This window comes from Papaver somniferum, chromosome 9, assembly GCF_003573695.1.
Source record: "Papaver somniferum cultivar HN1 chromosome 9, ASM357369v1, whole genome shotgun sequence".
NCBI classification, from domain to species: domain Eukaryota; kingdom Viridiplantae; phylum Streptophyta; class Magnoliopsida; order Ranunculales; family Papaveraceae; genus Papaver; species Papaver somniferum.
In genome coordinates, this window is record NC_039366.1 from 82960304 (window position 1) to 82987914 (window position 27611).

The 27611-nt window shown below is 37.1% G+C and overlaps 4 protein-coding genes across 4 annotated transcripts; 1 reads left to right on the top strand and 3 right to left on the bottom strand.

The window, feature by feature from the left end:
• The first annotated feature begins 3768 nt into the window (after positions 1-3768).
• On the top strand, positions 3769-4752 carry LOC113312212 (plant intracellular Ras-group-related LRR protein 8-like). The gene is made up of 5 exons (XM_026560968.1): positions 3769-3885; positions 4150-4233; positions 4314-4433; positions 4524-4602; positions 4706-4752. Exons 1-5 carry the CDS (start codon positions 3769-3771, stop codon positions 4750-4752), a joined length of 447 nt encoding a protein of 148 aa, XP_026416753.1.
• Positions 4753-11249: 6497 nt separating this feature from the next.
• Positions 11250-13507, bottom strand: LOC113312214. The gene is made up of 3 exons (XM_026560969.1): positions 12602-13507; positions 11983-12486; positions 11250-11936 (listed from the first exon to the last, which is right to left on the bottom strand). Exons 1-3 carry the CDS (start codon positions 13505-13507, stop codon positions 11250-11252), a joined length of 2097 nt encoding a protein of 698 aa, XP_026416754.1.
• Positions 13508-15035: 1528 nt separating this feature from the next.
• LOC113312215 lies at positions 15036-15623 on the bottom strand. Its single transcript, XM_026560970.1, has one exon. The coding sequence runs from the start codon at positions 15621-15623 to the stop codon at positions 15036-15038; it is 588 nt and encodes a 195-aa protein (XP_026416755.1).
• A 423-nt stretch (positions 15624-16046) lies between these two features.
• Positions 16047-19887, bottom strand: LOC113312216. Its single transcript, XM_026560971.1, has 8 exons — positions 19407-19887; positions 19153-19353; positions 18396-19021; positions 18127-18235; positions 17313-17990; positions 16941-17067; positions 16398-16720; positions 16047-16222 (listed from the first exon to the last, which is right to left on the bottom strand). The coding sequence occupies exons 1-8, from the start codon at positions 19885-19887 to the stop codon at positions 16047-16049; spliced, it is 2721 nt and encodes a 906-aa protein (XP_026416756.1).
• Between the last annotated feature and the right edge of the window lie 7724 nt (positions 19888-27611).

Genomic DNA, 27611 nt, shown 5'->3' on the forward strand with positions numbered 1-27611 from the left:
ACCATGTGCCAAACGACATGCCAAGCCATTGGCCCCACCTCGCCAAGCCAAACACACCTTGTCTTGGCCCTAGCCATGCTAGCCGCACCATGTACCAAACGGCATGCTAATCCATTGGCCCCACCTCGCCAAGCCAAATGCACCTTGCCTTGGCCCTAGCCATGCTATCCGCACCATGTGCCAAACGGCATGCCAAGCCCTTGGCCCCACCATGCCAAAAGCACCTTGCCCTAGCCATGTTAGCCGCGTCACCATGCTGGCCTTCCCTATGCGTCTACTAAAACGAAGGCGTGCGACAATCAACGTCCGCCCTTCAATCCCATGAGCAAATCCTAGCCATCCAAGGTTACCAGACAACGCATGGTAACCTTTGGCCCGAAACCCTAATTTGGCCACGCCAAACCGCGCCAAAGCATCCCATGCCAATGACATGCCAACCTAGCCGCGCCACTATACTGGCCTTCCCTATGCGGCTACTAAAACGAAGGCGTGCGACAATCAACGGTCGCCCTTCAATCTCAGGAGCAAATCCTAGCCATCCAAGGTTACCAGACAACGCATGGTAACCTTTGGCCCGAAACCCTAATTTGGCCACGCCAAACCGCGCCAAGGCATGCCATGCCAACCTAGCCGCGCCACCATGCTGGCCTTCCCTATGCGGATACTAAAACGAAGGCGTGCGACAATCAACGGTTGCCCTTCAATCCCAGGAGCAAATCCTAGCCATCCAAGGTTTCCAGACAACGCATGGTAACCTTTGGCCCGAAACCCTAGTTTGGCCACGCCAAGGCATGCCATGCCAATGGCATGCTTACCTAGCCGCGCCACCATGTTGGCCTTCCCTATGCGGCTACCAAAACGAAGGCGTGCGACAATCAACGGTCGCCCTTCAATCTCAGGAGAAAATCCTAGTCGTCCAAGGTTACCAGACAACGCATGGTAACCTTTGGCCCGAAACCCTAGTTTGGCCACGGAAAACCGCACCAAGGCACGCCATGCTGATGGCATGCCAACCTAGCTGCGCCACCATGCTGGCCTTCCCTATGCGGCTACCGAAACGAAGGCGTGCGACAATCAACGGTCGCCCTTCAATCCCAGGAGCAAATCCTAGCCGTCCAAGGTTACCAGACAACGCATGGTAACCTTTGGCCCGAAACCCTAGTTTGTCCACGCCAAACCGCGCCAAGGCATGGCATGCCAACCTTGCCGCGCCTCCATACTAGCCTTCTCTATGCGACTACCAAAGAACGGAAGCGTGCGGCGATCAACGGCTACCTTTCCTCTTAAGATGCAAAATCTCGACCGTCGAAGGTCACCAAGCCAGCAAGCCTCCCAAGCTCGACTTGCCAGGCAAACAACAACATGCTACGTGTTTTCCACGAAAACATTCAAGATATCAACACATATCACAAACTGGGGGATCCTATTTGGGTATTGGTTTGGCGGTATACAGCGTGCGGCGTACACTACGCCCGTTATGAGAAAGTGTAATAAGAATGGGGCGGTTAGTAAACATGGGAAGTAATGGTGAAACGCTTTCGTTTATGGAACATCAATTCCAAGTGTGACCGGTCATCACCTCCTCCCATTTACTCACTCATTTACCATTCCTTAATGAGACCAGAGTATGTTTCACTTCGACTTGTATAAATAGGTCTTACCTATTTCCACCGAAAAACAAGTTCAGTCAGGAGCAATACAACACTCAGAAAACATTTGCTAGATTTCCATCTGTTAACTTCCTACTTTCTGATACAAGTCATGAAACAACTACTCTTCCAGAATCAACTATTCTGGTCTCAACACTTTCCTTGCTTCCCTCCCCAAAACCAACCCATTCTCCTTCACTTTGTGACCGAAGCAAGTCTGGAACGACCATTTCTTGGTTTAGGCCGGACTTGTACAGATTGATCTCTCGAATCTAAAGTACTCCCTTGCAGTACATTATTTAGGGTTTAAATTCGTTTCTCACCCACACACCCGAAATTACCAAAATCAGCAGAAACCATTTTCACCCACAAACAATTGGCGACCACAGTGGGAGATTTATCTTTCGGTCACGATGTCAATTCTCGATCCTCGATCCCATACCTCGATCCAGACGTCAAGACAGTAGAATCAAATGATCCGCTCAGGAAACGACGACTCAGTTACCAGGCGACTCAATTACCAGTAGTTACACGGCAAAGGACGACTGGGGACTTCTGAGGGGTTTAGAAGCGAACGATCCGCCTAGGGATCGGCAACCCGACGAGGAATGACTGGGGACTTTCCACAGTCATGGCGGCGTTTCTCACAAAACTCGGTCTTACACCCAGAAGATTCCTTTTCATCAGGAAGATCTGAAAAAAACGAGTAAGTCTTACCTAGACGAAATACATGGCTTGCTATTTCAAGTTTTCACGGGAATGATAACACTACACCATTTTTGCCGAATAGTAACTAAAATTCGTAATGGCCCAGCAACCGTTACAAAATTGACAGTTACAAAAAGCCGTTACAACCTAATTGTAACAGGTTGAAGCCGTTACGAATTTTTTTTGTGATTTGTAACAAGTGTCAGCTGTTACGAATCGTAACAGGCTAATTATTTACGCGTGCTGCTCACACGCTTGGTCACACTAGAGTCGGGTAACAGGTGTATTTGCGCGTGTGCCATTCAATCGTGTGCCATTTTTTTCCACCCAACATGGATTACGCTAGAGGATAATTTCACCCTTGAAGAAATGATTTTCCCCCATTCCCATCGAGTAAACCCCATTTCTCTTCTCATTCTCTCTCTTTTTTTCTCCCCCTTCTCATCGAGTAAACCCATCTCTTATCTTCCCCCTGGATATTCAGATGTGCACCACATCTGATTTTAAGTCTTCTCAACTGAAGATTTCAGTTTTTCAATCATCTGTTAATCATCATCATCATCGTCATCATCATCAGTTTAGGGTTTCGATTTCAGTTTCTCATCATCAGTTTTAGGGTTTCATCTATTATGTTATCAAATCATCTGATCTTTGAAGAATTGATCTTCAATCATCTGTTACACGAGTTTAGGTTTTTGATTTCACAGATCTCTGTAAATATTTATCATCTGTAGGATTTCAGTTTTTTAATTAGATTTTAAGGTTTTAGTATTTCAATCGATTTTAGGGTTTCTTATTACTCGTTTGATTTGGTATTTCAATTCTTAGGGTTGGGTTTGATTCTCTGCAGACGAAGCCATATTTAATTAGGTTTGATTTGAATCATTGTAAACAGATTATAAACCTTATCAATATGATGTACATAGTTATTATTTATGATTATTCAATATGAACTGAGAGCATATTAGATTTCTGATTCTGATTTACGATTTTAGTTGTGGTATGTAATGTTCATTGCATAAATAAGGTTTAGTATTAAGTTTATGTCTCTTTAATAATTATATATGATAGGTAGGGTTCATTGCTTAAATAAGTTTAAAATTTTTTCATGTAACTCATCTTTAAGTGTATGAATCAAGTATCAATCTTTTTTGCACATGTATTCATAAATCCAGTCAGTTGCACTGATATGATAGTATAGGAATTTAGTTATATTTGTTTTGATGGTAGGTTGCAAATATGCGTGCTGTCAAAGAGTTGTTGCTAATGTCATTATTTGGCTTTACAGATGCCAAGCTTTTGATTGGTAGGAGATTCAGTAACACCACTGTATAGGGTGATATGAAGCACTGGCCATTCAAGGTTCTATGCGGTCCAGCTGACAAGCCCATGATTGAGGTCTCATATAAGGATGAGGAGCAACAGTTTGCTGCTGAGGAGATCTCTTAAATTGAAGGTCATACCTGAAAAAGTATGGGGTTGTGGGTCTTTCTTAAGAGTATTGGTTTTATTTGATTTGAAGGGGATTGTAATTTTATTATGTTTGTAATTTGTCGTGCTATACGTATCTTGTGCAGTTTAACTTCATTACCGTCTTGATTGGGTGGTTTGATCTCTCTAACACAACTTCATGTTGCAAACAACAAGCTGACTAATTTTCCACGTCTGGAAATCTTGAAAGTAAATAACAACAGGTAATACTCACGTTTATAACCATTTTCACTTTGTGAATTTTACCGTAGTTAAAGTAATTGCTCTCTCTAAATTATTCATGTTATTGCCTTTGTGGCAGGATAAGCTCAGTTCTTGGTGCAGGTTGATCTCAAATCTCTTGGTAGACTTGCCTGACACAGTTGGGAGTTTACGGAATCTTGAGGTACTCCAATCTTTTTTTTTTCCTACAATTGTCAATTATCTGAATCATATCATCATTTACTTAGTCCCATGTTTGTGTAGGCTCTGCATCTGAGTAATAATGGCCTCAAATCCCTTCTTTCGATGTTATTCGAACTGTGCACCCAGCTCTCGACTCTTGATCTTCATAATACAGAAATCACAATTGATATTCTCAATCAGGTATTGACTTTTGATTCTATTTTTTTCTTATCTAAAACTTGTGCAAGAGGTGATAGTCTTATGTATCCAAGTATTATGTCACACAAACAGTTTGAAGGGTGGGAAAGTTTTGATGAGCGTCATAGATTAAAGCATCAGAAGCAACTGGATTTTAGAGTTGGAAGTTCTGGTGTGTTTGATGAATGTGATGATAAAGATTAATAAGGTACTCGATCTCTCAAGTCGCATATTGCCGCTGTTAAACCGTTGTTAACAGTGTTTTGTGTCTGCAGGTGAAGTACTGCGTAGGTGCTTCTTTCTTGGTAGAGAAATCCTGTAAGAGAAATGGCCATTGGATTGAAGATACATAGCTGTTGTCGCGTTGGATTCCATCATCTTTGTCTATCCTGCTTCAGATGCAGCAGTCTGCGGCATGAGAAGGCTTTTATGTGAGTCGTGTTTGTGTTTCTGTTAGCCTGTGACATGGGAAAACTTAGATATAAGTTAGGAACTTAGAAAGTTTTTTAAGTTTCTGTGAACTGAACTTTGAAACTTAGTAAATTTCTGTCTATGTATTCCCTCAGAATTTGACACTTAACAAAAAAAATTGATACTTAGAAAAATTTGTGTTTTTTTTATATGAATGTGTAGATATGAATTGATTAGGTATAGTATGAATTGATTGAAAAATTATGCCACATAGTTCAAGATATCCAATCTGCAATGCCAGCATCAGTTGGCTCAAACTTGGCCAGCACCTCAAAATCTCCATCTCCACAGGGTGTTTCTGCTTCACCTCTATCATCTCCACAGGGTGTTTCTGCTTCACCTCTATCATCTCCACAAGCTGCGACGAGTTCACCAGCTGCATCAGGAGTACATGGCATGCCGCGTTGTTCATTACTGAACTTCGAGGGTCAAGTGGTTGCAACTGGTAACATCTGTACTGGTGGTTTAGGAGAAATAATTCACGGAGATCCTGTACCCTTACATCATTCCAAGGTGTGTATCGATACTATTTCCAAGCCAGATGCAATAACTGTGAGTGCCAACAAGTTTTTAGGCTTATTTTACCCTTTTTTTTTCCATTTCACACTTTTGTATGTATGCTGACTGATACGCATACTCTTATGCAGTTGTGCATAAGAATAGATTTACTTGAAGCAACTTCTGCAGTGCTGCATAACAAGTATTTAGGATTATTTTCCCTTTTTTTTGCAGTTCACACTTTTGTATGTATACTGACTCATACGCATACTCTTATGCAGTTGTGCATAAGAATAGCTTTACTTGAGGCAACTTTTTTTGTCCGATGTAACTTTTTCCTGAATTATGTGAACACAAACCGGCTTATGAATGGATATGCACTTTCAGTTCATCATTTATTTGTATATGTGTGGGTGGCTTTTGTTCTATTATATGTGAATGCACAGGGGACTTCTCGCAAGGTCAGCTGAAGCAGCAGTAGCCGTCCGGGGAAATATCAATCCCTGGTAAGTACTTCACTTGGTTATATTTGTACTATAAAGTTTAAGAGGTGTGGTTTCTGACCTTCAATTTATACTTGCGAGGTATTATGTTGTTGGGAAGTGAACTACAGCTGGATTGGCATCAACTTGTGTACCTGCTAGAATACAGGGTAAGTACTTAACTTGTATATTTCTAGATTCCATGTTTCTTACGGGACTTTTGTTTGTTGCGCGTGCGAGAGAGCTTATGGACTTTGGTTTGTTTCAGGACCAATTGCAATGATGGCCTGGATCAGTGGTTGCAGTTTCAGTTGAATCTCTTGATGACTAAATCATGGGCTTGTTCTTATTACAAAACCACAGTAAGTATTTCTCATTGTTCTTCTCCCCAATTTATATTTTTTTGAAGTTTTCTCTGCTTTTAACATAGGTTGGTATATATGCTTAGGAAGTTTATACTTTTCATCTATAACTTTATGCATGGATTTCGAACTTGAAGCTTAAAATTTGCAGCTTCAAGTTGGTTTATCAGCTCTAGCTGCGAACATAGAAAATTTGCAGTAAGTTTCTATGTACAGTCTAAGTTATATAAATTTGTGAACATAGGAATTTCTATGAACTGATACTTATGGGAATTTGTATACATTCCCCTACTATTTGATACTTAGAATAATTTAAGTTCTATTTTGTATGAATCCATTTGAATGTGATAAGAATTGATTGAATGGACATGAATTTGATTGAAAAAAAATATTGTTGATTGTGAAGGAGAAATGAAAGGTGTATGCATGTGGTTATTTTGAATTCCGACGTATTCCGACCGAGAATGAGCTGCCGGTCAACCTTGACCTGGTCAAAATTGGTCATTGCTGACTGATTTTGACCAGGTCAAGGTTGACCGGCAGTAATTTTTTTACTGTTGCAAAAAAATTCGTAGCGGCTTCAGCTTGTTACAACGTTCTGTTACTAAATAAATTCGTAACGGCTCTAGCATGTTACGACAGTGCCACGTAGTAACGGCTCTTCGCTGTTACAAGAGCCGTTACAAAAAAAATCGTAACGGCTAGTGGGCCGTTACAAAAAATTTGTAGCACCCCTTTTGGTAACGGTCCTGAACAGTTACAACCCCGATTCTTAACGCTCAATAACCGTTTAGAATCGGAAAAAATGGTGTAGTGTAAAACCGATAGTCATGTTATGTTTCATCCCATGTCATCTACCAACACACGGTTCCATGGTTTTCCTGGGATGTTTGCATCGCTTGCGATCGTAACCAAAATAATTCATTCCAAAAGAAAAATCCAAAACCATCAAGGTAGCATTTGTCTATCAACCCAAAAATTCAGAAAATCAAAACCATAAACCTGGCGTTTCATTCGCCTTTCAAAAAAAAAACCTAAAATAAGGAGTTCAAAAGACAGAAATGTGTTCAAGGAAAGTTTTCCAACAATGGCTTGCTCTTCTTGGCGAGAACCTCCTTTGCGCTTTGAAGGGCCGCCCTCTTCAATTTTAGTTTCCTGGACAACTTTTCGACTTCCACTTCCTGCTTCTTCACCATATCCGCAGAAGGACCTTCGACTGTTTCGGCCAGCAACTTTTCAACCTCAAAGAGACCTTCTACGAACCAAGGAACATTGAACTCGAAGTTTACACACACGTCACGATGGAACCTCCAGCTCGAGACTACATCCTCATAAACAATGTGACCTGTCACGTTGCACATGTCTTCAATTGAAGATAAAGCTTCCTCCACATGCTTAACCAACGCAAATCGACTAGTAATTTTCTTGGTCGTGGCTATATGTCCGTAGCTTTCCCATATCTTAGTGTATAGCGCCGCATGTTTAGCTGGCACGCTAAATCCCCCGATCAACACATGATCCGGATGAGGAACCAGGTATGGAGGATTGAAAGTGGCGCCCGCGACTGCATCAGTGACCGACAAGGGATTCCTAACGACAATTTCACCCGCGGCCATTAGAGTACCCTCCATTGTCTGAGTCACAACGGCGTTTGCATCTCGATCAACATCCATTTCAAGGTCACCCGGTGCGGCTGCCACAGTTGGAGACAAAGTTGTATCTCCGCCAGTCTCCATCTCAGAGCCGTCTTCAGAAACGGCTTCCCCCTGTGATATCACGGATTAGATATTTTCCAAAAGGAAAGAAAAAAACATGCGGGAGACTCACTGATTCGAAATGAATTTATTATTATAAAAAATTTAAGGGTATATTAGAGAGTTCATTGGAAATATATATGACTATAAACAGAAGCTGGACACAATTTTGAAACAGACTAAAATGGAATAGAGGACAGTCTTTTTGAAACGGATGGATTATTATTCTAAAGATATGATTCAGACCGCTAGGTATAAAATACCCGGACATGACTGGCCGAACATTCTTGGAGATTGGCGATACCTATCAAATTTATTTTTTATCTGCTCGGGACTTCTAGTTCACAAGTCTCTCAAGATTTTTGATTCCATGGTGAATAATGTTGGCGAAAATATTGAAAATTTTGGAGTTAAAGGTCAACTTACCCAAAGGAAATCATATCGAATGGTAATTTGTGTTCAAGATTAGTTGAATTTTGGACCTTCAAGTAGTCGGCTCGGAGTTCATATTAATGATGTTGGAGTTACCATTGTTACTAGTTCTGATAAAAGAGGTAGAGGTAATGTTCATTTGAAATTTGTTGATTTCACTAATAAGAAGTCTGTTAGAGCACCGCTCATTCGAACTCATACTTTTTACTATCTCAAGGTTGTTTTCAATGTTAGATGTTGTAGTGTACCAAGATACAACTACAAGATGAAATTGATGATAATAGCAGCAAGCTGCTTTCTCTCGGAGAAAAATTCAGAGCCTAACTTCAATTGAAGCAATAAGATTTCATTACATGAATTCCACCTGAGTACAATCATTGGTCTTTATAATACCAATCCCTAGCATCCACATCCAACATCTAGGATTACATCTTAGCTCACATAAAACTCAAGGAATAACCCTACTGCTAATACCACCCCACTCAGTCTTAAGTTACACCCAAGGGAAATATGCAATTACAAGTAAAGCTAAATGTAGGATCATGACATTGCCCCTCCCTTTAAAGATCCTTGTCCTCAAGGATAAAATCTGGAAACTGAGCATGTAAGTGAGCAGCATCCTCCCAAGTAGCATCTTCTTGAGCTGAGTTACACCATTGCACAAAAAATTGCTTAACTCTAGATGTACCCATGAGTGTCTCTCTAGTGTCCAAAACAGCAGCAGGTTCCACTATGAACTGGCCTGCATGATCCACCAATGGAAGTTGAGGTGATATAGTAGCATGTAAGCCAATCTTCTTCTTTAACTGGGAGACATGGAAGACTGGATGGATTCTGGAGCCAACAGGTAGTTGAATCTTGTAAGCAACAGCTCCAATTCTTTGAAGTACCTCAAATGGACCAAAATATTTGGCAGACAGCTTGAAGTTCTTTCTCACAACTACTGATGTTTGCCTGTATGGTTGAAGCTTCAAGAATACCAGCTGTCATATCTCTTGTGATCAGCAAAATACTTCATTCTGTGTTGAGCTTTAGAGAGTTCATCCTTTAGTAGCTGGAGCATAACATCTCTTTCCTGTAAATAGTTTTCTACAGTTGCCACAGAAGTAGATGTAGGAATAGGAAAAATCATAAGGTGGAGCATAACCATATAATGCTTGGCAGGGACATATTCAAGCTTGTGTGGTAGTTGGTGTTAAACCACTATTCAGCTAGGGCTAGCCACTGCACCCATTGTTTGGGATGAGTACTTGTCATACATCTTAGATATTGCTCAACACAAACATTAGTCCTTTCTGTTTGATCATCAGTCTGAGGATGGTATGCAGTACTGAGCTTCAAGGTGGTGCCAAGATACTTGAACAGAGCCTGCCAGAATTGACTAATGAAAATTTTGTCTCTATCACTGACTATAGATTTAGGAAGACCATGGAGCTTGAACGCTTGAGATAGGAATTCCTTTGCAACTGAAATAGCAGTGAATGGGTGGCCAAGAGGAATGAAGTGACTATATTTAGTCAACCTGTCTACAACCACCAAGATAACATTCTTTTTGTATGACAATGGTAGGCCTTCAATAAAATCAAGAGAAATGTGTTGCCATGCAGATTCAGGTATAGGTAGAGGTTGCAAGAGCCCTCCTGGAAGTGTGTTTTCTCCTTTATGACATTGGCAGACATCACAAGTGGTGACAAATTCAATTATGTCCTTCTTCATGTTAGGCCAAAAAAAAGAAGCTTTTGCTGTGTGATAAGTGCCTGTAATGCCAGAGTGGCCCCCAATAGAAGAATCATGCAAGGAATGGAGGATAGATGATCTAAGAGCATTACCTGAACCAACATATAGTTTTCCCTTGAATTTTAAGATGCCCTGTGAGTAAGAGTAATTGCCCTGAGCTGGTGTGATAGTTAATTGAGTGATAAGCTGTTGTGTTGTAGGATCTGACTCATAGCTAGAATGAATGTCTTGCATCCATTATGGTTGGGATAAGGACAATGTAGAGCACATAGCTGTAAGAAGTCTGGACAGGGCATCTGCAGCTTTGTTTTCCATTCCTGGCTTGTACTTGATGACATAATCAAAACCCATGAGCTTGACAAGCCACTTTTGTTGTAATGCAGTAGACAACTTCTGGTCCATCAAGTACTTTAAACTCTGATGGTCTGTGTGGATAAAAAATTGTTGACTGCTTAAGTAATGCTTCCATTTTTGAACAGCCATGACAATGGCTAAATATTCTTTCTCATATGTAGACAATGTCAAAGCTTTACGACCCAATGGCTTGCTGAGAAATGCAGTTGGCCTAGAATTCTGCATAAGAACAACTCCAACCCCTCCTGAACATGCATCCGTTTGAAGTGTAAAGGGCTGAGAAAAATCTGACAGTGCTAATACTGGTGCAGAAGTCATGGCTTGCTTAAGAGCAGAGAAGGCTTGAGTTGCAGCATCAGACCAAGAGAAGGAATCCTTCTTTAGCATGTCAGTAAGTGGCCTAGAAATGGTGCCATAGTGTTTGATGAACTTTCTGTAGTAACCTGTAAGGCCTAAGAATCCTCTGAGCTGCTTAAGTGTTTGAGGTTTTGGCCAATTGACCATGGCTGCAATCTTGTCAGGATCAGCAGCAACACCACTTGCAGAGATAATATGGCCAAGATACTCTAATTGTGGCTGAGCAAAAGCATATTTAGACATCTTTGCAAATAATGAATGCTTCCTTAGTAAGGACAATGTAAGCTGAAGATGTTCTAGATGGGCTTCCACAGAAGGATTGTAAATCAAGATGTCATCGAAAAAAACAAGTACAAACTTGCGAAGATATGGCTAAAATACCTCATTCATGAGGGCCTGGAAAGTTGCAGGGGCATTATTAAGCCTAAATGGCATGACCCTGAACTCGTAATGGCCATGATGAGTGCGAAAAGCAGTCTTGTATATGTCAGGCGCATAAAGTCGTATTTGATAATAACCTAAACGCAGATTAATCTTTGAGAAGACTAAAGCCCCATTCAACTCATATAGTAGTTCTTCAATAAGAGGTATTGGAAATTTATCCTTAACCGTAATGTCATTAAGCTTGCGATAATCAACACAAAAACGCCAGGTGCCATCCTTCTTTTTGACCAAGAGGATAGGAGCAGCAAATGGACTATGGCTATTTTGGATTACACCATTGGATAGCATTTCAGAAACTAAGGACTCAACCACAGACTTATGTATGTACGTGCATTTATAAGGCCGTTCGGAAGTAGGGTTTGAGCCAGTTTTAAGAGGTATTTTATGGTCAAGTGATCGAGATGGAGGAAGGCCAGTTGGTTCTGCGAAAATATCAGCAAAACTTTCTAAAAGTGTGGAGACTGCAGGTGGTGGGGGTGTGATGGGTGTAGATGATATTGAAAAGAATTGGCCAATAATTGTGGGTGTGTTATTCTTGAGGAATTTAGCAAAAGAAGAACCACTAATTAAGCTGAGAGAAGGTTTAATGATTACCCTGTAGAGTGATATTGCAGCCTTGATGAAGAAAAGAAATGCGCAGGTGATCAAAGTTGAAAAGTACATCACCAAGTTGGCGAAGCCAGTCAGCTCCCAAGACGATGTCACATCCACCTAGAGGTAGTGCCCGTAAATTTGCTGAGAATTGGTAGCCTTGCATCTCCCAAGTAAGGTTTTGGCAGATACCTTGACTTACTGTGCTATCACCATTAGCAACTGTAACAAGCATTTGTCCCGTAGGAGACACATGTAAACCCAATTTTGAGGTCAATGTAACATCAATAAAACTGTGCGTATTGCATGTATCAATAAGAACAGTCACATGATGCTTGTTAAGATGTCTAGATATTCTGATTGTATCATGAGCAATATTCCCTGTTAAGGCATGTAAAGAAATTTCGATTGGGGAATCTCCACCGGAATGTGATGTATCACTAACTTCATCAGTGGATAAAGCTCCTTGCTCTTCTTGTTCTTCGTCAGCAATCAACATGAGTAACTGCTGAGTTTTGCATTTATGACCTTGTCTATATAATTTGTCATAATTATAGCACAACCCTTTGTCTTTCTGAATTTGCATTTGAGCATGAGTTAAACGTTTCACAGGAGGAAGAGTGGAATCAGGAGAATGTTTTGTTGGGGTGGGTGGGTGTGTGACAAAAGGTGGTGGGGAAGACCATTACCTTTTGAGAATGTAGATTTTGAAGAGAAAAAGGTTTGACAGTGGAGGGTGGGTGTGAAACAGATAATGGGGTAGGTGCAAATGGCTTAGAGAATGATTTAATTGGGCTAGGTAGCTGTTGTAGGGAAGCTTTTTGTAATCTAGCCAGATAAAAGGTTGTGGAAGTATCTTCTGGTTTAAACATTTGCACAACAGTACGAATTTCCTCCTTTAAGCCACTTATGAAACTAAGTGTATAAAAACTATCAGGAAGTGATGGATTATTAGCTACCATATAGCTTTTATAGTGCTCCCATTTATCATAATAGTCCTTTACTGTGGTTGTTTGAGACAATTTATTGAAACTTCCCACATAGTTATCATGAGCAACATCTTCAAAACGAGCATATAAATCCTGAACAAAAGTAGACCAAGGAATAGATCCTTTACCTTGTTGGTAGTTTAGATACCACGAGTCAACTTGAGAATCGAATTGTATTACAACCATATCAACATGTTCTTCGTCAGGAAAGTTATGAAGGTGAAAATACCTCTCACATTTCAGAACCCATCCACGAGGGTTTGTACCATTGAATCTAGGAAAATCTACCTTTGGAGTTCGAGTGAATTTACCAGTATTGGGTGGATGAATATTCCGGATAAGCTGACGGATGTCGTCGAAAGAATCACCATTAGAATGAGAATCACCAGGTGAAGGTCGATCTGGAGGATGATTTGAACCTTGATGTTGAATATTCGAAAGTAGATCGAAGATAGAAAGAAGTCGGGAATCTAAGTTGTTAACAGAAGTCTTCATGGAACTAATTTCATCTTTGATGGAACCCACTTCTGATTTGATTTCGGTGATAGATTCAGAGTTTTGATTAATGGTTGTGGTGATTTCTTGGAGTTTCTCTTTGTTAGCCATGATAACAGGTGTCAGGATAGAAGCTGATACCAATTGTAGTGTATCAAGATACAACTACAAGATGAAATTGATGATAATAGCAGCAAGCTGCTTTCTCTCTGAGAAAAATTCAGAGCCTAACTTCAATTGAAGCAATAAGATTTCATTAAATGAATTCCACCTGAGTACAATCATTGGTCTTTATAAGACCAATCCCTAGCAGTCGCATCCAACAGCTAGGATTACATCTTAGCTCATACAAAACTCAAGGAATAACCCTACTGCTAATACCACCCCACTCAGTCTTAAGTTACACCCAAGGAAAATATGCAATTACAAGTAAAGCTAAATGTAGGATCATGACATATGTACAAAACTATATCTTGATTTTAAGTATTGGTCTTAATGTCGGGTAGCCCTCTCGGCGGATGGGTCTTTTGCTCTTTAGTTAACATAGCTCTGGCCTTTGGCTTATCCATATGATCTCGGCGACCAGATTATTTCCTTTGTGACCAACATTTCGAGAGATATTTGAGCATTATAACGATTTATATTAGCTTTTTTGATCAAAAGATTATAATCCAAAGCTTAGTGAACTGAAACTGTTGCACCAAATGACCTGATCCTGTCAGCTCTCTACAGATAAAAGATAAACACAAAAACTTTTGATGTTCTACTCTAAGCAACTATAATTATACTAACAGTTTTACTGGTAACACTTTTTCAGATGGATAATATTATATGGATATTCCAGTTATTCTCCCAACTGGGTTCTCAATCTATATGATCCTCCCCCATCTTTTTGGAGATGATATAGGGTTCTTCCAATTAAGCTGCTAGTTTTTCCACTTTAGATTTTGAGCTGCTAGGTAAGTATGCTCTTAAAACTAGATCCCCAAGTTAGAATTTTCTTGGTCTAACGGTTTTATGACTTTTACTCATGTTGTGCTGGTGTTTTTCAAGTTGAATTATAGTTCTTTTGTTCTTGAGATTTATCTCTTTTAATCTTTTAAAGATTGTTTCACTATTCATCCCATAATTAACTACTAATGTCCTTGTAGTTGGGAATTTCAGTTCACTTAGTAGTACGACTTTCATTTCAAAGGATAAAGAGAATGGTGATTCCAAAGTGAAGATCCTTTTTGTCGATCTATAAGCATACAACACTTCATGTAATATATCATCCCACATGCTCTGAGAAGCGTCTAGCTTTTTCTTTATGTCTGCCAGTAAAGTTTTGCTGGAGAATTCTGCTTGGCCATTTCCCCGTGGGAAGTATGGTGTGCTAAATCTGACATGCTAGATGACACTGGCAAGTTTATTTAGATAAGGGTCGGGATCCTGTAACAAAAGTATTTGAAAAAACCTTTTGACAAATCTTGATAGCCACTAGATTTTATATATCTAACTTTTTTTTTTGCTTAACAATATAAATTTTATTCAACAAAAGAGGTTACAAAAGATACAAAATTGTTACTTGAAAAAAAAAAGAAGAAAAGAAACTAAATTAGATCAAGCTTCATATTTTGGAGATACATAAAAAGGATTCTTATCCAAATTTATAATAGGGATTATTTTCTACTTCCATATGGTGTAAAAATGGTGGTCTTCTTGTGAAAATAACATACTCTCCTCTTTTCATATCAGCACCTTTCTTAGCCATGGAATCTGCAGAGAAATTTATTTCTCTGTAGCTGTGTACAAACTTAATAAACTTCAATTTTTCAATAATTTTCTTTCGTCTTGTGATGGCAAACCATGGTATATGACCTGCAGAAAAAGCTGAAATCACTGCTTTTGAGTCTATTCTGAAAATGACTTCCAATTTACCATTCTTGATAGCCCATTCTCCAGCACACAGTAAATCCATCACTTCTGCATAGTAATTTGTTGCTACTCCTAGACCTCCTGTCATAGCCACTAAACATACTCCTTCTGAGTTTCTCCCAACAAAAGCATACCCTGAATTTCCAGGGTTCCCTTTTGAAGCACCATCACAACAGAGAAGAATATGAGAATTCACTGGAAGATGAAAATAAATTTCTTGGATTTTAGTCGAAACAGTTCTTCTACAGGACATGTTAAAGAGTTTCAGGACCCGCAAGTCATAAGCTGAATTCCACATTCTTCCTTTCATTCTTACTTCACTCTCATGTGTAAGATTGAGAATTCTAGTTTTATGTATTTGAACATGGAAGCTTCCATTTCCATATACACAATTGTTTCTCAAAAACCAGAGTTCTCTCAATGTAATGAAACAAGAAGTCATCCAAATTTCTTTAACTGCAGGAATTTTTTGCTTTGCAAAATCAAAGATATCCTAAAATGATCTTGGATTCTCAAAACAGAACATATCTCCTTAACATTTCCACAACATCTCACTGTAATTACAGTTCCACAGAATATGTTCTAAATTTTCTTCAGAATTTCTACAAAATGGACATCTTGATGCAAGGCTAAAGTTTCTCTTTTTCATGTTATCATCAGTGGAGCATATATTTCTTTTCAGTTTCCACACATTACTAGAAATAGATGGGTGGATAGAATGATTCCATACCTTCTAAGTCCATTGTAGTTTTGGAAATTTCTTCCTGATAGATTCCACTGCAGAAGCTACTGTGAATTCACCAGTTATGGTAAGGCTCCAAACTCTTCTATCTTCTTGATTATCAGCAGCTGGCAATTCACTTATATCAAACATCTCCAACATTTCAGTTGGAATTACCCATTCACCATCTAGTAAAATGTCAGACTTTCATATCTGGAAATTGGATCATAAAAGAAATTTCAGGAAACAAATCTAACAATGATTTATCTTTAATCCATTTTTTTTTCCAAACTGAAATACTTTCTCCCTTCCCCACTAGCCATCTGGAGTGATTTAGATCTTCATTTGATACCCATTGCATACCTGGCCATACAGAGGATTTTCTGTAATACCGAATCCAGTCACCATTTCTGTCTTGATACTTAGCTTGAAAATATCTTGACATTTCATCATCTCCATTTATAATTTTCCAAAACAACTTAATTAAGCGAGCTTTATTAAGGATTTCCAATCTTCTCAGACCTAGACCACCTTCATCTATAGGAGAGCAAACAGAATCCCATTTTAGTGTAATAACTTTTCTTGAAGAAGGATCACCAGTCCATAGAAAATTTCTGATGATTCTTTCACATTCCTTGATTATTGTTCTAGGCCACTTGTATACCGCCATTGTATATATGGGAAAACTGCATAAAACAAGTTTAACCAGAATCAGTCTTTCTTGGAATGAAAGTAATCTTCTTTTCCATCCAGCCAAGTTTTCTTGCATCATCTCAACTATACTCCATAAATGAGAGGTTTTTATTCTTCCTGGCTCCAGCATAACTCCCAAATACTTGTCTGGGAAGTTTGAGAGAGGCATGTTAAATAATTCTGTTATTTCTTGTTTTCTTGAATCACTAGTACCACCAATAAAGCATTTGCTTTGTTCCTAAACTAATGACTTGTCCAGAAGCAGCTTGATATTCTTGTAAGACCTTCAGAAGTTTTCTCACATTTCTCTTATCAGCATTGCAGAATATGAAAATATCATCTGCAAAAAATATATGAGAAGGATGAACATTATTTCTTGTAATCATTGGCTAAATTTGATTATCTTGTACCATTCTTGTAAGAGTTCTGCTTAGGAGATCTTCAGCTATAACAAAAAGGAGTGGAAACAATGGGTCACCTTGTCTCAACCCTCTACTAACTTGGAAATAACCCACAGGCCCTCCATTTAGTAAGACAGATATCTTAGCTGATTTAGAAGAGTATGTAGCCATCTAGTAACATTACTTGAGAATCCAAATTTTTGCATTACTTGGAACATGAATTCCCAGCTCAGAGAGTCATATGCCTGAGTGATGTCTAGCTTCAATCCCATGTTACCACCTCTTCTCTTGTGTTCCAAATCATTTACTAATTCAGAAGCTAAAGCAATTTTTTCTTGAATATTTCTCCCTTTGATGAAGGAACCCTGTTGAGGAGATACCATTTTTTTAATGATTTCAGTTAACCTTTTTGTAATACTTTTTGTAATAACCTTAAAGCTGAAATTCATCAATCCAATTGGTCTAAATTGATTTGATCTTTTAGCATTTTTAACCTTTGGAAGAAGTAATAAGAAATTTGCATTTAATCCATTAGGAATGAATCCTCTACTCCACCAAAACTGGATTGCTCTGATGAAGTCTTCCCCAATTATCTCCCATACTTCCCTATAAAACCATCCATCAAAGCCATCTGGACCAGGTGCACTATCTGGGTTTAAATCAAAAACAGCTTCTCTTATTTCATCTGTATTTGGAGTAGCTTCAATCATATCATTTTCTTCTTCATTCACTACCTCAGGAATATCATTAAGAATACTAGTTGCCATAGAAACTTCTTGAAATGTAAATTTGTCTTCAAAATGCTTGACTAAAATGCCAGCTATCTCCTCTTGATTAGAAGTAATGCCATCTTCTTGTTTTTCTAATTCCACAATAGAATTTTGAGTTTGTCTTACCTTTAGGTTAACATGGAAAAATCTTGTATTAGCAGCTCCTTCTTTTAACCATTTTACCCTCGATTATTGTTGAATGATTGATTTTTGTTGATCAAGTAGAACCTCTTGTTGCCCTCTTAAAAGTCACAAGTTTATTGAGCAGATGCAAATCCAAAGGATTTCTGTCAGATAATAGAATTGCTTTCATAACATCTTCTTCAACTTGTTTCAGCTTTTTTGTAACATCACCAAAATTATTCCAGTTCCATAATTGTAAATCTTTTTTGAGTCTTTTTTAGTTTACTCATATATATAAAACTAGGATTTCCTAAAATATCTGAATTCCAAGATTCCATGATTGTTTGTTTAAAAGAAGCATGAGATTTCCATACCTTTAATGCTTTGAAGGGAACATTTTTTTGTTTTGGAATGTCACCACTAGCACCATACAAAACTCCATGATCTGAAATGCCCCTTGCACCAATTTTGTAACCCCAACTTGGATATAATTCTAGCCATTTATCATTAAATACAACCCTGTCAAGATTGCAAACAATTCTTTTTCTTCCAGCTCTGTTATTACACCAAGAGAATTCCAGAACAGTTTTTGGTGAAGATATCAGACTACAGCTGCTTAAGCAATTATTAAACTCCAACATTGAGATTCTTAAAGGTTTTAGACCACCTACCTTTTCTTCCTGACAAGTAACAACAGTAAAATCACCTATTACCAACCAAGGTTTATTTAAGGAGTTTATTTCCTCTATTTTATTCCACAACTCTCTTCTATCAACAGTTAAGGATGATGCATGAACTCCAGTTATTAAAGTATCACCTACTGAAATTGTTATCTCTTGACTAGTACATGAAACTATTGATGGAGGTTTTATTGAATCACTCCAAAGCATCCATATGTTACCTTTATTTAACTCAGATGAATTATGAATAATTTCATAGTGCATACCAGCTAGTTTCAATTTTTTGATGAAATCTGTAGAATATCTTATTTTTGGCTTTGCTAGAATTAAAATTGTAGGACTAAAAGAATGAACTAAATTTTTAAGTTTATCTTTGGCCTTTATTCTTCTAAGGCCTCTGATATTCCAATATATAATCTTCATTTAGAAGGTTGAGAATGAGAAGAATTACCTCTTCTCAGGTTCCCATTTTTACTCAAATTTGATATTAAACTTGCAGCCTGCTTTCTAGTTGTAACATTTGCACCTGTCTTCTGCTTTACTTGATTTTCTACATTTGAACCAAACTTCCCCAGTGGAGGAATCACTGTAACAACTTCATTGATAGAGGGTGCACTTGAAGTTACTTCTAAAAATTTTGATGCAGATAAAACTGGAAAAGCATTTGGTGAGTTTAAGATTTCCTCTGGAGAATTTGGAACTTGCCAGAATTTACCACCACTTCAGTTTGCTTATTTTCATCTAAAATATTATCATCCCCACTTTTTGAAATTGGAGGAATGATGGCATCAAAAATCTCATCTTCATTATCCAGTACATGTTGAGTATTATGAGTTGTTTCATCATCTCCAAAGCAAATATCAAAACCAACCTTAGTTTTATTTTTCACCCTTCTCCAGATTTTCTTAGTTTGAATTACAAGTTCTGCTTCTCCATGCTCTGGAACTTTATTCTTTGATCTACATTCTGTAACTGAGTGACCTACAACTTGGCAGTGAATACAAAACTTTAGAACCTTTGGTATATGAACTCTTTGTTCAAAACTTCCATACTTGGATTCAACCCATATTTTGTTAGGAATATAATTTGACATATCCATTTCAACCAGAACACTAGCATAATACCCAATTTCTCTCTTAAGAGTTGTTTCATCTACTCTAATCGAGCGTCCTAAAGAATTCCCCATGTTTAGAATGATATTTTCTTTCCATTATTCCATGCTGAGACCTGGAAACTGAACCCAAACAAAAGCAGTTGTATATTTTTGCTCCTCTGGTTTAAAATTTGGTTCCCAGCTTCTGAGTTTTAAATTCTAATCTTCAACCTTCCAATCTCCACCCCAAATATGTTTTTTATCATCTTCATTATCAAGTTTAATAACAAAAAAACCCCTTTTGCCAATGGGATTAACTGAATTGAACCTTTAATTTTCCATTGCTTCCTTAAAATATAGTCTGCAGTTTGAAATTTCAGTTTAATGAAATCCAATCTCCTGATCAAGCTGTATTTCCATTCATTTAAACTCTCTTCAATATCATCATCAAAAATAAAACATTTAGGACTATCATCCTTTGAATCACTCATTTTTTCCCCAGAAATAAATCTAGGTTTTGAACTAAAAATTTTTGACACAGAAGAAATTGTTTCTGATCGATTTATTGGTGTTTCCGACAGACTATCGATCATTTACTATCATATTTTTAACACCAATCATTTGAAATTAAAAGAAAATCACCTGAATTTAAGATTTGATTCACACATAAAACGAAGAAAGGAGAAAAAATGTTGACTTGAGTCGATCGCCGATTCACCGAGTCGCAGACACTCTCTCTCTTCCGAGTCGTTCTTTATAATCACCTGAATTTAAGATTTTATATATCTAACGGTCCAAATCATGGATGATGTGGCAATAGAAATAATTCTATCGCCTGTTTGGCTTATCCTAATAAATTTTTGTTCCTCTTTTTCTTTTCTTTTTTAGATTTGAAAATCACTCTGAGTGGTGCATCACTATGTATTTTATCATAGCCTTCTATATTTGTTTTTCTAATTTGATTTCAGGAAGAAGAAAAAAAAAGTCATGAAATAATCAAGAGATTTGATTTGGATGGAAAGAACATTAAACCCTAATCGGTTAACTTGAAGATGAATAAAGAAAGAACGTGAAGAGCACCATCTGAAACGATGGTTAACTAATTAAGTTATTCACAATTCCAAATTGTGTTTCAATCTATACTGTATAAATCTAATATATGAATATCAAATTTATTTATACTGCATTAAACCTAATTTATGATTATCAATTTAATTTGTTGCTTTTCCATGCACGGATGTATTAAACTATACTATCCATTAAACCTGATATCCATTCAAATCTTATGTATTTGAAATTACGTGTTGCTTGAGAATAAAATCATAAGAACAATCTTTAACTTTAGGATCTGAAAACACAAGGGTACCCAAATATACCACAATCTTAAACTTTTCCACCTATAAGTCCTCTTATCGAAAGTGATTGTCTATGGACTGAGTCGAGACAGTACAACGAATCGGTATTCACACTTTGTGTGATCATCTATGGATACGAGATCAAGACAATACAACAATCAAAGTGTGATCACTTGATAATAGGTTCAGACTTAACCAAACTCTATAGAATCACTATTAAGTAATACGGAGTTAACGTTTGTGTAATTTACTTTAAATTATAATAACAACAATTATAATTGCGGAAAACAAAAGAATTTGTTAACGAGGAAACCGCAAATGCAGAAAAACCCCGGGACCTAGTCCAGAATTGAATACTCTCATAATTAAGCCGCTATACAAAATAAAACCAACTTCGTATAGTTGAGACCAAACAACTAAACCTATAGTTCACCTAGTTTCTTCAGTATCCATGCGCTTCCGACATTTATAAGTGCACACACTGGAACAATTCCTTTGGTTCGTATTCCAAACAGTCAAGGAACAACAAATCTGTTGGATAACAACTCTATTCAATCTCAGTGATATGAGTTAGACAAATACTCCTCTGTTTAATCCAATAAACTCCTTTGTCGGGTTTAGATCTGTCTATCCAACAACTACCAAAGTAGCAGAGTTTAGATTTTGCAATCAAATATAGAATTTACCAAGATACTATAAAGTGGTGTCGATCTACGCAACTAATCAATCAAATCTATCAAAGATAAATTGATTATAGTTGGATCCCAGCCGATCAAGTTTTGTGCACACCAAAGATATGAAACTAATAAGAAATCTTCTTTGTCTTCATATATTCTTTAATCTTCAATAAACACTTGCACACCACAACTTGAATCTCTTGTGATCAATCACGCTCAGAACGGAGTCTGTTAACAATGGATTATCACAAGACGTCTTTAGATCTACAAATAAATCTAAAGATCACGTCGATACTTCGATCTAGTTTGAGTGAATCTTATATCATAATAAAAGATTCTAAAGAATAAACAAACTAGGTGCAATCAAAGTTCAACAACCGTTAGTCAGTTAAATCAAATCGAAAACTAATAATACTGCAATTATCTAGTTTCCGACCAATGGTACTCGTATAGCTACTCAATCCCAAAGAAGTCTTTAAAACGAGCGGTCGTAAGAGATTTCACCTAATTAGGGTACTTTCCTCTCAGAATAGACGGCTCCACCAGTAACAACACAACAAGGTAGTTTTGCTGGCTCTTAGGATTAGTTTGCTCGAAATGAAAACTTAGGTATTTATAGACCAAGAAAGTTTGGACACCAAGGAATTTCCAAAATCGAATATTCTCAAGATATGAAATAAATGCCCAAATCATTTTTCATAATTCCTGGAAATGATTTGTCCAAATATCTATCGAAATCTCACTAGAAAATCTCCAATTAGTAAATGCACATTACCAATTTTTATTTTCCAGAGATATGCATTTAATTGATGGTAATTAAAAGCATATAAAACTAATAACCTTAATTAAAAGATTCTTAATTTATTTCGGTTTGGGATTCTCCTTTAGTTAAGGAATATCTTTGAACAATAAAAGATAAGAATTACTATACGTGTTCAAAGTATGTCAACATCTTTATCTTTGTAAATCCTTTTTCATATCTACAATCTTGGAACCGATTTGCCACACTTCCAAACAAGTTTAGAATTGGTTCATCTGATTTCCAATAACTATATATGATTGATCAAATATCAATCATCAAATCACAAATCATGGGTTTACGGTTCTACCAAACACAAGGATCGGTTCTACCTCCATATGGTTACTGGGACCGGTTATATCAGTTACCAGGATTGGTTACATCAATTACCAGGACCGGTTACCATATACTCATGGTATTAGTTGTGATCGGTCGCACCAGTTACCAGGATCGGTTACACCAATTACCAGGACCAGTTACACCAATTACAAGGATCGATTACACTCTTTTGTGATCGGTCACACCAATTACTAGGATCGGTTACACCAATTACTAGGATCAGTCACATCAATTACAAATATCGATCATACCATCTTAGGTGATTACTTAGGATCGGTTGCACTAATAAAAGTCATACCAATAAATAATTCAGGCACTGTGAATAGTTTTACCAAGATACATAACAAGTCATGGTCGGTTCTACTAATTCACACATATTGGTAATCCAAAGATATGCAATGAATAACAATACCAATAAGCCTAGCGATTTCCCTTTCGATTCACAAAACAAGTTTATGAATGTACTTCCTTTAAACAAATGTAAACATTGTTTTCTAGAATGAAATCTTCACCTTTACCCATACACATAATCACAATAGCATTCATACGATTATGTCGATGTCTTATATACGAAGTTCAAAAGATAAGCGTTATACTTCTTATTCTAATTCCTTAACACTATGTCTACTAGAGTATAATCATTCACAGCTTCGCAGTTATGTTTTAAATATAGCACGACTTGAAAGATACGTTGGGAATGAAACAGTTCAAGTCAAAATATTACTAACCTCAAGAGGAAGGATGATGTCGTCGATGTAGCTTGTTACTTCTTCACATTCTTCAAGTCTTCGAGTAATCCTTGTATGTCTCATAATCCTAATCTTTCTAGCCTCACCTATACGAAGTTGTCTCTAGTATATAATCAAGCGACTCTTTAATTGAGTTTTGATTCACTAAAATTTGACAACCAAACTTGACATACCAACGCTTGGTCGAGCTATTCTCTAACAGGATCCATCTCAACATTTCGGATTAGACTATTACCCATTTCACGGCAACAATAAAGCTTAATTTAAGAATCAAAGGAACCAGTAACATCAATTGGAGAAAAAAAATGTTTCCCCAAATTTGTATCTACCATGTAACATAAAAAGAGTCTAGTATGCTTCAAGATATTGTTTTTCTTTAGTTTTTGTGCATCTAGGGTTAATTAGTCTAAGCCAAACGAATACAATTAGTTAGCATGCTAGGTCATCCATGATTTGGACCGTTAGATATATAAAATCTAGAGGTTACAAGGTTTTGTCAAATCCTTTTGTTAAAGGATCCCGACCCTTTAGATAAATGAAAGATATATGTACTTAATTTAGACAATAACCGGTAGACTTAATATTTATGTTGTATGTCCATTCCTTTACAGAACAGATCTAGATTTTGAGATTTGAACTGAGGTTCATTATCAGCTATTGGCATCCCAAATCTGCATATTATATACTCCTAGATGAAATTTCTGACATCTTTCTCAGTGGTTTTGACTAAAGCTTTTGCCTCTACCCACTTGAAAAAATAGTCTGTAACCACCAACAAATTTTCTTCCGCCTGGAGCCTGATTGTTTCAGGTGTGTTAGTTTCCAGGTCTTGATTGTTGAAGTTATGATCAAGATATAGTTTTTAGATTGATTAAAGATATTTTACCATTGTAAATGGTCTCATAATATCTAGGGCCCATGTTACAAATAGCCATGGGCTGAGAACATTGTGTTAAACTTTAGCTGGCACGTTATTATAATATCTACACATTTCAGGTCACAAAGTATTATTTTGGACCTTATGAATCATTGCTTTGATATTCCAGATTAGGTAAAGTTTCAGATAACATTATTGTAGATTTTTGTTTCATGCTCATGAAGATAAATTAACATAAATTAATTAGAATTCAAAATTGAAAATTGAAAAAGTGAGGGTACCAAGTACACCACCAATTTTTTTGTTCGGCAACCTGTATGGACAAAACCTAATACAATCACAAGTAGGTCAAAAATAAAAACCTTAGAAGAAGATTGTACATGGATTTTTTGTCTTTATCGTCCACAATAAATATGTATAGACCAAATGTCTGTATACCCAACCGTGTAGAAGAGTTCTTGGATGATCTCAAAAATCAATATCCAAGTCAAGATCAATCGTGTCTGAATTAAGAGGATCCGAACTTCTAACAAGTACGAACCTTGTAATCTATCTTTGAAGATATGAATTCAACAAGAACAAGTTTTTATTTTGATCTCAAATAATAAGGAATTAAACTATTATAGAGATAAAAAATATAATATGGAAAAGGAAAAACACAAGACACCAAAAATCTTGTCAACAAGGAAAACTGCACCTGCATAAAAACCTTAGGACCTAGTCCAGCTTTGAACACCACACTATATTAGACTGCTACAAATATTATCCTACTGTCAGACTTCAGGCTGGAATGTTATTGACACCGACTTAACCCTCCATGCAATTCAGATGCAGTCATGTTCCTTACGTATCTTGAACCTCGCAAGATTCTACGCACTTGATTCCCTTAACTGACATTCTATACAGCCTAAGAGTTTCTTCAACCTCAATGGACACTTTTGATACCTATTTACCACTAACAGACAAGCTTATTTGATTTCCCTGTTGATATGTTTCATTCTTGGTTCGAAAAAACCTCACGAGTCCGGAACACTTACACTCAGTTCCTGAGAAGATTAGATTACTGACCATCACTCAAGAAAAATATAAAAAAATCAAAAAAAAAAGTTTAGTTATCTATATCGAGGAATCACAAAGTCTGAAACGAAGATAACTTTGTGATTTCTATTGATCTCGATCCCGATCTGATGTTTAGAAAACCTCAAGGATCAATAAAAACAAGATCTGGATACATGAACTATCAGGTAAAAGATAGTCTGATCGGGCTTCACAAATCCCTAAGTGAAGTCTTCAAAGTCATAACCAATAATACAATTCTATGAGGAAGCTAGGTTATAAAGGACAACTTTAGCTTTGCAATTAGGACATAAGTGTGTCAGGAATTGCGAAATACGGTTGCAATAGTCTCTCTATTTATAGATTTTTAAGGCTCTAGTTATCTTCGAATTCAAGCTAAGATAGATTGAGATCCAAGAAAACACTTTCTCAATTTAGATGAAATTCTTATTAGGAATTCATGTAAGCATGCAAAAATTTCGCCTTGAAATTACACAAAAGAATATGCGTTATGGTCCAGGGTTCTGGAACCGTGCACAATGATGGTCCATAGCGGCTTAAGTAGCCTTTGACCTTACAAGCACTAGCGGTGTTCAATAACACTCAAGTCTAAACAATAATCCACAAGCCCAAAGTGATTTTGTGAATAAAGTTATCTTAGAAGTGTGTATGAGAGTTTTAGCGAAAGCGAACAATAGTCGTACAGAATAGTTCGCGTACTTTTGTTAATATTGGAACTGTGTAGGTTTGCAAACCACTGGAAATTCGCAAAATCATGCCCAAGGGGGTTTGCAAACCTTGGCAGTTCTCAAAGTCATATCTGGGGGTTTGTAAACCGATCCCTCATTCTGTAACTCATATGTAAAGGTTTCACAAACCAGGAAAACCTCTACAATCTGCGGAATTTAATCTGACAGGGTTTACATACAAGTATGCGTACCTTGTGCCAAGTAGTTCTAAGTCTCTCATAATTAATTTGAAACATTTTCAATAGCCATGGACAGTATGAACTGTTGCTTGGGAAATTTCTAAATGATGAACTTGAAACAAAAATAGTTAGGGAACAATAAATTGTTCTAACTAAGATTGCTAAGGATCTACGAACATCCATTGCTTGAATCATATTTAGAGAGTTTAACTAAGACAATCTTGAACTCGAAATTTTTTCTTTGTAATAGTAATCAACTAAATTCAAACAACATAGTATCGTAAGATAGAATGGTAAATACCATGAGTAAATAGGATATGTCAGTTTTCACATCCCTCTTTGTTGATGAAGTTCTTGTAAATGTCTTTGTTTGTTTTTCAGTCTTCAATCTTCAAGGGTTATTCGATGATGTATGATACTCAATTAAAATGCTTTAATCCTAGTCCGAGACTTGGCTTTCGTTGACTAAAAATCAAGATATAGTTTTGTACATCTATTTTGACAACAAGCTTGAGATACCAAAACTTGCGAGTTCAACCGAGCGATTGTCTAACAAGAATTACCTCTGGCATTTGTCACATGTCTTTTTTACTAGCTCAGTATACCTATCATGTTTGGCCAAAAATATCCCTGAGATTTGGCTTTATCTGTTAGGACCTTTTGCCTGTGTGATTACCGCAAACTCTTGAATGTATCTCATCCAATATATATGTTTTTTTCTTTTTAACTACACACCTGGGGAGAGGTCCTAGGTAAGTTTTCATGTAGATGTCATCTCCTATTAGCTGGTACTTGCGGATTTTTGTAACATTTTTTATTGCTTATTTAGGATCATATGGTAATAGAATTCATATCGATTATTTTCTTCATTAAAGACCCAACAACTTCAACTTGAGTGGTATGATAGGTACAACATGCACTCTTCAAGATGAACATCACAACTTTGAAAAAATAGTGTCCCTATCATATATGAATGTAATATGTTATTCATTTTATGTGATCATGTTTATGTGATTATAACCAGAATATTCATCCAT

Coding starts and splice junctions, on each gene's coding strand:
- LOC113312215 (XM_026560970.1), bottom strand. CDS start 15,623: ATGAAAGGAAGAATGTGGAATTCAGCTTATGACTTGCGGGTCCTGAAA.
- LOC113312216 (XM_026560971.1), bottom strand. CDS start 19,887: ATGGGGAATTCTTTAGGACGCTCGATTAGAGTAGATGAAACAACTCTT. Junction 17,991..18,126: donor TTTTAAGAGGGCAACAAGAG/GTTCTACTTGAT, acceptor TTGTGGAATTAG/AAAAACAAGAAGATGGCATT. Junction 17,068..17,312: donor GCAAAAATTTGGATTCTCAA/GTAATGTTACTA, acceptor TATTTTTTGCAG/ATGATATTTTCATATTCTGC.
- LOC113312214 (XM_026560969.1), bottom strand. CDS start 13,507: ATGGCTAACAAAGAGAAACTCCAAGAAATCACCACAACCATTAATCAA. Junction 12,487..12,601: donor AAAATCTACATTCTCAAAAG/GTAATGGTCTTC, acceptor ATGCAAATTCAG/AAAGACAAAGGGTTGTGCTA. Junction 11,937..11,982: donor GGCTTCGCCAACTTGGTGAT/GTACTTTTCAAC, acceptor TTCTTCATCAAG/GCTGCAATATCACTCTACAG.
- LOC113312212 (XM_026560968.1), top strand. CDS start 3,769: ATGAGGAGCAACAGTTTGCTGCTGAGGAGATCTCTTAAATTGAAGGTC. Junction 4,434..4,523: donor CAATTGATATTCTCAATCAG/GTATTGACTTTT, acceptor TCACACAAACAG/TTTGAAGGGTGGGAAAGTTT. Junction 4,603..4,705: donor TTTTAGAGTTGGAAGTTCTG/GTGTGTTTGATG, acceptor TTGTGTCTGCAG/GTGAAGTACTGCGTAGGTGC.